The 12,121-nt window shown below is 37.2% G+C and overlaps 1 protein-coding gene across 4 annotated transcripts in view; it reads left to right on the forward strand.

Annotated features, from left to right (window-relative positions):
* The window catches only part of GPD2 (glycerol-3-phosphate dehydrogenase 2), a 140,855-nt gene that overhangs the window by 64,463 nt on the left and 64,271 nt on the right, over nt 1–12,121 (forward strand). For all 4 annotated transcript variants that reach the window (XM_047721795.1, XM_047721793.1, XM_047721796.1 and 1 more), the window contains exons 4-6: nt 6,065–6,189; nt 7,472–7,569; nt 8,594–8,757. In XM_047721795.1, coding sequence (XP_047577751.1) covers nt 6,065–6,189; nt 7,472–7,569; nt 8,594–8,757 — 387 coding nt within the window. The remainder of the gene's footprint in view (nt 1–6,064; nt 6,190–7,471; nt 7,570–8,593; nt 8,758–12,121) is intronic.

Genomic DNA, 12,121 nt, shown 5'->3' on the forward strand with positions numbered 1-12,121 from the left:
AAACATATTAAGCTTCTGGTAATATATATGGGACATTTTTATCATTAACATTAGTTATGTCTGGATTTTGCAACCAGGAAGCCAGTGGTGTATTAGTCTCTCTTTTCATCCCTTGGATATTCCTCCTCTCTTTGAACACTGGCAGTTTTTATAATAAAAAAGTAAAAAGAGGAAGCAACAACAGCAACTCCCTTCTCCCCTTATAACTATATGACTCTAATTAATATACTATATGACTCTAATTAACACTTTTGTGCCTCCATAATCTGTGTGTACTTAAGGGACACAAAGTATGTTAATGAGTTCTACTGCAACATGGTATCTGCATTAATAGTTTATCTGTTTCCTCATATAAATAGCAACAATATTAAATAACCAATCCAATATTATATAGTTCTGTAAAATGTTAACATTGATTGTTAAAAAGAACTAAGCCATTGCATAGGATTCATATTGCTGAAATTAACAAGCCAGGTTTACTTTGCACTGTGGAGAAGGAGTGTTATTTTTTTAGGAAATCGATCTTTCATATAAAATGTTCAGCCTTTGGGTTAGTTCCTTGTCTTATTAATGGCATTGGCTTTCTGAAATCCAAAGGTATGCGCCCAAAGCTTTTCTAAAGAAGGATAAGCAGTATTTTTCCTTCACGGGGCATAGGGCTTTAATACTTTTGCTATGCTACTAACGTACAGAGTCTCTAAATTTTTTATTTGTATATTACCTTGGTGCCTCCACTAGGTAATTTACAAGGATTTATCTCTCCTTTCTATTTAAAAATATCCAAATAATGCCATATCTGAAAATTTATTCCAATGAAATAATTAAAAATGCAAAGAGTTTAAGTGAAAATATGTTGCAGTAATATCTGTGATAGTGAAGGTATGAAATAACCCAAATGTTCAAAAATAAGGAATTGGATATAAATCATTGTAAATATTTAATGTAATACTTATTCATACATTACAAATAAAATGATAGAAAAATATGTATTGACATGGGGAGATGTTTACAATAAATAGCATTAAATGAAAAAATGGAATATATCCTATGATCCTATTTTTGTAAAAATGTACATATGTGATTATATACATGCATAGAAAATGCGAACGTTTAAATGTTCACAAATGTCAGCTATGGTTATCTCTAAGCAGTGCGATTACAGGAGAGTTTTATTTTGTTCTCTTTACATCTCCACATTTATTATATTGAGCATGTTTTCATGCATAATAAGATAATCAGTAAAAGGTATTAAAATATACTTCTGTTCTATATCACATTGTGAAAGTTAAATGTCGTACTATTCTTCCCCTTAGAAGGTAATTACTCCTCCATATTCATTCAACTGTCTTGAGCCACAAATTGGTTTAGTTGAAAGTGCTTGGTATCTAGATGTTCTCACCAGGGTCGGCAAAGGCAAAGCTGTAAAGAGCCTTATTTAGTTCATGCTCCTTGCCACACATCCCTCAGGACACAATCCGAACTCGCTAAAAGATGTGTTGAAGACGATGGTAAAGGCAGATTTCCGTGGACTTTATTCTTCCACTGTAGCTAACCTAGTTACCCATCTAAGATTTTAAAATCATTTCACTCCAAATACTAGTACTTCACCACGGTCATGAAATTGCTGTGAATACCTATGGAAAGCAATCAATAATTAAAAAATAAAAAAAATAATAGTACCCCTCCTAAATGTTCTAGTTCATCTCAGAAGCGACAGAGCTCATTGCTTTCCATAAAAAGGAACTGCTAAGAAGAAAAGAAAAAAAAAAAAAACTATTCCTCATAAAATCTTGAACTAGTTAAGTTGAATTACTGTAAATGCACGGAGAGGTCAGCCCTTCGTTGTCAGGCACGTAAGGAGGCTGTTCTTTATTTACTCTGAGGGAAGATCTTCCCGAGCGCCTCAAATCCAGAGCCAGCAGTAGTTGCTTGAAGCCTCAGTACATTATTTTTGATGTCCTTCAAACTTAATTATTTTACCTAAGAACATAAAATGTTAGCATTAAATGTCACTTAAAAAACTGTTCATTGTCTTTAAGAAGGTAAAACAGTACCCTCTTTTCACTTCCTTGTTTTATACTTGAAGTATCAGAAAACTGAGCTCTTAATTTTGGATCAGTAATTTTTGAGGCAAGGAAAATTTTGGATTTTTGAGGGGTGAAACAGGAACATAGTAGATAATGCAACTGTGCAAGATTACAAGGCTTTTAAAAATTTCATTGTCTTTGCTATAGTTGGTTAATCAGTTAAAAATATATTTGTGAGAAACAGAACTTCTAGTGATGTCTTGATTTTGCCTCAGTTCCCTCTTCCCTCACTCCATTGTGCTCACTCAATAAAAATTAGAAAACATTTGGTGTATAATAGCAGCTGAAAATTTGAAAATATTTTCTTTTTCTCCCTGAATATCTGGGGTTTTTTGTGTGCGTTGTTCTGGAAACTTTTGGAAATACTTTTAGATTACATGAATATATCAATTTAGCTGTAACTTTGGAGGTTACATTTTTATGTTTTTTTGCTCTGGAAGAAGCAGTATCATTTCGCTCCAGAAATTCTGGTGGGTAGCTTGATGATATGACACTAGAAATAATAGGACAAGCAAAACAGCCTGGTTTGACAGAGAAGCCCATTTTAACTTTTGTTGGTATTCACTAGGGTTTCTCACATAAATACATGTGAATAACTTTTTTAAATGTCCAATACTTGCAAAAGCAGTTTTGAGGCTTTGAAGTGTTAGCTCTCACTTACATATCCTGAAATATCCTCCTGAGATGGCTTGCTAATTCCTAGAGTAGTTCCCTGCCTCACACTCTGTCAGTTTAGGAAAGAAAAAAAAAAAAAATGTATCCTGATAACACAAGCCCATAAATTTCTCTCTTCATCTTCTGCCTTGTGAGGGTGGACTCTTCACTGCCCTGCTCCTACTATATGGCACACATCCCCTAAATTGTCTGCCCCCTCTCTTCCCCCCTCCACCCCTCCCCTCCACCCCCACAAAATGATCTTTCTAGAACAGTAATCTGATGTCTCAGCTTACAATGCTTTGGTGCTTCCCCTGACAGCACAATCGTGTTTCTCAAAACAATATCCAAGAATTTCTGGAAAAATTGAAATTTTATTCCTTTTTTATAATCACCATAATAAAAAAAGCAACCAGCAATACCCTTCCTCAAAATGGATAACTTGGAACTGAGAACAGTGTTCAGGCTCATCCTTCTTTGGCATTGATGCCAAATCTTGTACTTTCTGACAAAGCATGTGCTTCTCAAACGAATCCCAGACTTGGAGCCATGGTCTCAAAGGCATTTTCTTTTTCAGGAAACTCAGATATTACTTACTTGTGAGAAACAGTGGCCCATAGGAGAGAGTCCAAATTCCCCAGTGTGGATGAAAGGTCCTTTGTGATCTACCTTTTACTATTCCTGCCCCTGGATCTCCTTCACATCGTCCCCAGCCCCTGAGTGACAAGCAGCCCCTAAATGAGCTCAGCCATCTCAAGCGTTTTCCTTTCTCTTGCTTAAGTACTTGTTTTGTTTTGTTTTGCCAGTGATCATTCCCTCCCCTCCTATCTTGAACACATACTCCTCCATCAACTCAACCCGATGTGCAATTACAAACTTATACTGTGACTGCGGTTATTATTCGCATGGGGAATTGTGCAATCAATAAGCTACACTGAAATTTGGTGGCCTAAGATGACATTTGCTATCACAGCAATTTTGGTGGGTCAGCGATCTGGCCTTGCCTTACCCTGGGTTCTCTGGCTCTGAGTCTCCAACAGGATGCAGCACCTCCTAGCCCTCCTGTAGTTGTTGGCAAGATTCACTTCCTCACTGGTTGTCCAATGGAGGCCTCAGTTCCTTGAGACCTGTGGCCTGGGGGCCTCCTTTAGTCACTGCTCTTAAAACATGATAGTTTCCTTCGTCTTAGTAAGCAAGAGAGGGCAAGAGAGAGTGTGGGCGAGAGAGAGAGAGAGAGAGAGAGAGAGGAGTCACAGTCCTCTGTAACCTAATCAAGAAGTGACAGGTCAAAATTGTTGCATTCTGTTCATTAGAAGCAAGGCGCTAGGTCCAGTCCACACTTCTGGGTAGGGTGGGGATCAATGCTAGGAGGTGGGGAATACAGGGGGCAGGCCAGGGGCTGGACGGGGGGAGGGGGGGGGGGCTCTTGCACTCTCCTGTCCCTGCCTCTCGTGGGGCAGGTATCTCGGTGCCATGATTGGGGTTCCAAGGTTAAATGAGGGGTATAGTTGAAATAATCTGGCTCTTAAATGCCCTTTGAAGGTCAGCTCCTCACTTGATCTTCACCTGAAGACACAATGGTCTATTTTAGTGTTGGAAGAAGATCTCTCTGTTGGACTTCCTAAGAAAAGTGAAAAAGCTCACCAAGGCAAGCATTCTTAAGAGATTACAAATGTAATCTGGACTATGCAATTTTAGCTTTATGTCCTGATTTTAATTTCTAGCCCAGACTAAGTTAAGAGTTCTCTGTATTTGCAAATCTAGCGCTTGGAAAACTGTGGCACTTACTGACCTCTCTCTGAGCTGGGAGCTGCTGGACAGCTTGGTCCATGCCAAATTCATTTCTAATGCCAGCACTTTGCCTGGCACTTATGTTCTCCATATTCTTTTAAAATATATGTGTTAACTTGACATATTTTTCTGTTTTTTTTTTTTTTTAATATATTCAGTACTGAATTTACTAAGCATATCTGATAGAGTTTTCACAGTCGAGACTTTGACAGATCTTTGTCTAGCATAAATGCTACAAAAGTGTGACCTGGGGCTATAATACCTGTAATTTCTGTGTTATTTTGCTAGTCAGTTAGAGCATTAGCACTTTTGCCCTTGAATCAAAGTTCTCTCCTTTTCCTCTATGGTTTCCAAATATTTTGTCCTTTGGAGTCAAGGGAATTGCCCTGATTTTATGATGACATTTGGGTATGATATTTAAACTGTTAAAAGTTATAAAAACGACCCTTTGGTATTAAATGTAATAAATGGCTCTGAATTGAAAATATGCACAGATTCTCGTACATGAGCTGTGTGATCCCAAACTTTTCCGGTTACATATTCTCATTGTAATTGGACTCTGTGACATTCTCTCATTCCCTATGAGTATGCCAGGCACTGAAAATTCCTCATGGCTTGATGTTGGTAGATACGTTTCATCTTTTGACGTTTGGGGTTTCATCTCTAACTAGTGTATGACACTTGTAGTTCTGTGGGTTCCTACCCAATCCTAAGAAGCAGGGATGGCTTTGTAAGAAAAGAAAACAAAACAAAGCTGGTTTCATCCCTAAGAGATTTATTGCAACCCTCAAAGAAAGGGGCAGAGACATGACTTCTAGAACCAACCTATCTTTGCTCAGCCTCACCTTTACCAAGAATCTTGTCTTGTCTTTACTCATGGATCCTCTGCACTGGGTTTATTTGTCCTGGCTTGTATTTTTCTGTGTAATTCTATAATACTGTGCTTGCATGTCTTAGCCTATAAATCCCTCAATGTCAAAGGTTATTCTCTTCCTTCTTCTTCACTATTGATGCCTTTGGTCTTTTTTTTCCCCCAATTTTTACCCACTCTACCACCCCCTCCAGCAGCCAGCACATAGGAGGTCTGGTCTAGTTTTATGGATGACGTGTTAGAGTAGACCGGAGATGAGGGGCTGGGACGCATGAGTGACCTGTAGTGAGGTAAGAATGTGAGTTCCCAGGGCTTTGACACAACACTGAGTTTACTGCATTGGTCAGGATGGGTGCCAGGCTCTCCTTTGGCCTTCTAAATGCCCTGGAGTATGTTACTGCCATGAAATTGTACTCTAATATTTTCTAGTTGTGATTCATTCACAGTTTAATATGCTTCTAGTTCTGGTTTGACTTTTCCCCCAGGAAGAGGCTAAAATCTCTTCATTATAATATAGACAGTGTACTGCACTTTGAATACAAATTTATCCATGTTCAGAGTAATTTTTCTTGTGATTGTCTCTACCCTGGAGAAGTGCCTTTAATGAATTACATACAAATTGTGTAATTTAAGAAGTTAATTTGGTTTTCTGGTTACACAGGACTAAAAACAGCCCTTGTAGAAAGAGATGATTTCTCATCAGGGACCAGCAGCAGAAGCACTAAATTGATCCATGGTGGTGTGAGATATCTTCAGAAGGCTATCATGAAGTTGGATATTGAGCAGGTAATTGTGTATGCTGGTTGTTAAACAAAAATTGCGACTTTGCTTTTTTCTACCCAATTAAATCTTTTTTTTTTTTTATGGCTTTTAACATTTCTTCCTGTTGGAAATACCTATTTCGTGTGTATTCTGCTGGAATATCCTTCATGAAAGATGTGCTGGCACTTTCCCATAGCATCATGTTTATGGGTAATCAGGGGCTTTTTGCACGCAGGCATGTCAAGGTAGCAAATGTACAAAATCACCTTTGGATATGTTGCTTTTTAACAATTGCCATGGTATGTTTGTTTGTTTTGCCAATGGCTACCAAACTGCTACTTTCCAGACAGTTTCAGGGGGGAGGCCGTGTTGTAATACAGGAGTGTTAAATTGATCCTCTTAACTGTAACTGCAATCATACGCTCATATCGCCACTGACATATTCCTAAGGAAAAGATGATCTGAGTCATGCTTTTCTTATGTCACACTTTATTGTGTCCAGTCTGCCACCATTTGGAAACTGCCAAGGCAGTGTGGAAGATGACATTTCCCAGGGGGTAAAAAAAAAAAAAAAAAAAAATCAGCTGAACTCCCTCTCTGCTTCTGGTACATGAAAAACACAGCAGTGCTAACTTGACATTGTCAGTTTCGAATGCGTCCTCTTTTCTTCCATGTCTCTTCGGCATCATGCTGGATGCAAAGAATAGAGCATAGGGCCTAGAATCAGACGACTTGTGATGTGTTCCAGCTTCTTTATTCAATGTCCAAGAGCCTCAGTTTTCTCATTTTTACATTAGTGTTATAATAGTAATGCTGGCTTTTCAGAGAGGCATAATGAAGATGAAAAGAGTCAAGACAAAATCTTTCTTGTAATCTATAAAATACTGGGCAGCTCCTAAGTATTATCTCTGCTTGTATTAGTGGAGGCAAGGAGGGAACATTTAGTGTGAACTTGAACAATCTGTAATTTCTTACATGAGGAAATAGAGAGGACTGAGAAGGCCGACAATACAGAGAATGCAAGATAAATTGTTACAATAATCTTGTAACTCAAGTCAGGAAAAGATCTTACACCTGGGAACTCTGACAGCATGTTTTTCTCCTATGCAAATACAGTTAAGGTTTCTAAAAAATCTTTCAGGTTGACAGCATGATGTATTATTAGAAATTTGATTAGGAGGGAGCTATCCTCACTCAGAGGTAGAGAGGTTTCTGTGTATCAATCGGTTGGCGGGGTGTCTACTTGCCATTTGAAAATATTATGATCTGTTACTGCCAAACTAATTTTCTCTGTTTTGCTTTTCAGTATAGAATGGTAAAAGAAGCCCTTCACGAGCGTGCCAACCTACTAGAAATTGCTCCCCATTTATCAGCTCCGTTGCCTATAATGCTTCCAATTTACAAGTAAGGCTTTCGATATCATCTGTATACTCTTTGCTTCACTGAGGTCAATAGAACAACACCGTTTTAATGGAAATAGTCCCTCAATGTGTGTTTCATAATGTACTTTTAACTGGTCCTAATCTCTAATCCTTTCCAAATGTTTGCCTTTGTTGTGTTTTAAAAATGTGGCTTTTCCTAAGTTACCCTTTTCTGACCCATCTCTAAAGGCTAGATCTTGAAGGATGAGGAGGTTGTCTTCTGTGTTTATAATTAGTAGTTTCTTACCCCAGTTAACCGAGACTCTCTAGAAGGGCAACTGCATTTACAGTGGGGAACAGAGGTGGGGCATTTGCAAACAAAAATGCATAGTCAAAAGGTATCCTGCTGCAAAATCTGAACCTTAACCATGTACCAACTCCCAGCCTAAACCTTTTTGGCTCATTTTAAATTTCCAAATTAACTACATTGAAGTTTGGTTTGGAGGTGTCAGATTATACATTATAAAATCCAGTGTTCCTGATGTTGTTACAGCTGTCCATGAACTTGCCTTAAGTTGGAACACAGGTAGTATGAAGCAGCGGTTTATACAGCTGCAAGGCACAAGAGAGTTGTGAGTGCCTAGAAACAGCTTTGATCATTTTTGTCCGTATTTTGTTGTAGATGGCTTAGGACGTCTTAAACCAACGAACCTCTACCCTGGGTGCACATGACAGTCACCCAGGCTCCGCCCTTCATCCACTTAAATAAGTCCCTAGACGTGTGAGACCCAGGTATTGGCGGTCTCCAGGGAATTCTCATACGCGGCCAGGTCAAGAAGCACTGTCTTAGGAATGATTCATTTAAAGTCTCACTGATTCATTTACTTATATAATTTAGCTCAGTTGGTGTCAAAAACAGTCATGCAGTTCCTCCTGTTTCTTTTGCAGTAAGTACACTTCTAGATATACATTGCTTTTCTTAAATGAAAAGTATACTATAACTTAGTGGCATTCTGTAATGTTCTGCTCTGTGTCTCAAGAAACCTTTCCCCCTATTTATGCTGTAGGTGGTGGCAGCTACCTTACTACTGGGTAGGAATCAAGCTATATGATCTGGTTGCAGGAAGTAATTGCCTGAAGAGCAGTTATGTCCTCAGCAAATCGAGAGCCCTTGAACATTTCCCAATGCTCCAGAAGGACAAACTGGTAGGAGCAATTGTCTACTATGACGGTATGTGGTTTTTCTTTTAATACGATACTTTTGTGACTCATGACCCTTTTAGTATGTTCTTGATGAGATAGCTTCACATTCTTAATTTTAATGCTGATCTCAGACAACACACAAACACACACCATTTTGTCTAATACTAGCTGAAAAACTACCTATGGCCCTTCGCTTTTAGTATTGTTTGTTTTTGCATATTCTTTTTCTTCTTTCATTTCTACTTGTGTCTCATGGTTGGTTTGGTTCATTTTCCATCATTATGAATCTGGACCGCACCCACATGCCATTTAATTTGTTATATGTTTGCCAGCGAATACTTGCCTTATGAATATATTAGAATGTTGAAAGCAGCTGAGGATGTTAGGTTTTCTGATGAAACCTCTATTTTCAAGGGGTTATAAACCCAGGAAAAATGCCCCCTGGGCTGAAATTGACATGTTTGTATTTTGCACAGGACACAATTCTTGAACATATAATTTGTGTGATGAAGGTAGATGAATGAACATTGCATCTGTTAAACCAGAACCCCAATTTTTATTGCTTATTTTATTGTTGTTAAATGTTTTCTACCAGTAACATTATCTAATATCCATTTGCCATGTGTTCCATGTTCATTCTTTGTGTGTGTGGGGGTGGGGGTGGGTGTATGTGAACAATATACTTTTTACACACTTTTATCGGAAGGAGCTAACCACTTAATATATCTCCAGATGGACCACTGTACAATACAAAACAAAACAGGAAGAGCCGTTTGTGAAATTTTACTATAGTTTTAAAGGGTGTATGGAATTGGAAAATAGTCCAGGGATGGTTATCCATTTATAAAAAAAAAATAGCTGGACACAGATAATTAATCGTATGTGTTTAAAAAAATCTTAAAAATTTTGAACACAAAGGACAGCTTAGGCTCTATAGCTTGGAGGGTTTTTTTTTTTTTAAAAACCACTTATGTGATCTTTTGTATTTCAAGTTAGATATCTAAACTCTTAGCATGAAGAAATGTTTTTTCTTGGTTTGTTTTCTGGGTTTTTTGTTTGTTTGTTTGTTTGTTTTTTCAGGAGACATTGATGTTTATACTTCATATTATGGGATATACCCAAGGCTACCCCCACCTTTTTTCTTCTTCTCAGTGTTAGATTTCTGAATCAATTGAGCTGTCTGTCATGCTTTCATGTACGAACGCAGAGTGTATATGCACAGAGGAGGCAACAGGGACAAACTCAAGAAAATGTCCTAGGAGCAACAATATTGGAAAAATGTTAAGAGTCTTAGACAAACATTAAAAGCTAGAAAATTCACAATTTACAGTGCCTTCCAGCATCTAAGCACCACAGGGGGGACACTTAACTATTTTTTTGGTACCCTTGATTGAGTCTACATGTTAAAGGACAACCTTAACTGTGAATTTGCTTTCTCTACATCAGACCCTTAATGTTAATCCATTGTAGTTTAGTGGGTGATTATATTAAAGAGGTTTTTGGTCCAAGATTAGTAAGAAGGCATTCTGAAAATGGCATTCTTCCCATCCTGACAAGGAAGAGTTTGTGCCCTTTGCCTCACATGATTCATTCTGCCTGCATAAACCCTCTCAAATACTTGGTCCTTTTCTTTACCATGTGATGTAGCAAACACTAACTAGTTTTATTTTTTAGCTTGTGTGTATCTGATTCTCTTTGAGAAGACTATGAGTGGATATCATATCTGAATTTGTGGCACCCTAGTTTTTTGTTGGTCTGATATTGTTAGGAATTATAGACTATTGTTGATTCTATTTAGAGAAACCAAAGGAAGTCTATGTCATATGTGCAGAAGAAATATTATCCAATTAGAAGCAAGAGGAAGAAAAATTTCTTTAAAATTGGTTTTCATACCTTGTCACAAGCTGCAAAATTATAAGTCTAGCAAGGATTATTGAAAAATACAAAAATTATTATTTAAAATAATTTCCATTTGGTATTTGAGGTTTGACTATAATAATCTTAAGTCTTGAAGGGGTGCAAATAATTGTATTCTAATCATTTGAAATATATGTATGTGTATTTACTTATATGTATGTTTTTATCCTTGTTCTGAAATGATCCAGTCCAACTCTGTCATGCTTAAGGTGAGGCAAAACAAGAATGTGAAGCAAGTATAGTGTTATAGTTTCACAAATGTATCCTCAGATGGCGCAACTCCTGTTTTTCCCAATGGTGTGATGAGCAAATTAAGTATCAATGAGGGAGTAAGGTAGAAAGGAGTAGATAAGTAAGGGCATTATATGTGGTAAATGTGTGCTCAAGAGAGAGGAAGGAATGCCTTACCCCTAGACCAAACAATAACATTATCATCCTGTCACCAAAGAATTTCAGAGAGGAAAAGGTACCTGAACATTTATTATTGCAAATGAGGTCTACACATTGTAATTTATAAGGTAAAACTTTCTTAACAGGAAAAAAAAAAATTCCTTCTTTATAAATAATCATTATGAGAATGTGATAAGCTACCCAAATAATTTCAAAATTCATTTGGGCTGATTAAAATAACTGGTTTTTTGCTTGTTTATTTGTTTTTTTAGTTAAGAAATATTTATTGAGGTGAAATCCACGTAACATGAAATTAACCACTTTAAAGTGACCAGAAATAACAATTTTTATAACTCCCAACTTGGGAGAATCTTGATTATGGTAAAAAAAAGTGGCACAAGTGAGGAAGTTGAATTTCTAAATGCTGCAAGAAGTTTGGCTATCTAAAAATTCTTACTAGTAATTCATTATACAGTTACTTCAGCATCATTGAAAAGCGAAATATGAAAAATATGTGAAAATACAGTCCGTCTAGTAAACATTATCCTGAGCTTAGACCAGTGGCTTAGACAATCTTTAACGTTCCTCAGCACTGAGATGTTAGGGCTGTAAGGTATTCCCGCTAAAGTACAAAATGTACAAAGATCAAAATAGTTTTCTTAATTATTCATAAGGGTAGTTCATCCTACATAAATAGTGATGGCCATCGCATTTGGTTAAAGCAAATTTTATTCCTCCACCAAAGTCAATGAGGGCAATAAAATAAGTTCCACATACTTTTAAATGCAGTAATTAGTGTGGCTATTATGTGCTTGGCATAGGTATGATCCATTGCCATATTTTGTTGTTAAACTGCTGAAAAACAAACTGACACATATGGAGGAATAACTACCATCTTTTTCAGTGCAGACAAAGTAAATGTCAAATTTCTCAGAAAAATTCATATGTAATGAAAGTTGGGAGAGGAAGTGACAGATCAGGTTATATTTTCTTCTTATCTTCTGTCAGAGAAAACATACAATCAACTCATTGGTTTTCTGAAGGAGACACGATCCTGGTCTTTCTTACCTGTTCCTTGCCACCTG

This window comes from Lutra lutra, chromosome 3 (genome assembly GCF_902655055.1).
Source record: "Lutra lutra chromosome 3, mLutLut1.2, whole genome shotgun sequence".
Classification (NCBI taxonomy): domain Eukaryota; kingdom Metazoa; phylum Chordata; class Mammalia; order Carnivora; family Mustelidae; genus Lutra; species Lutra lutra.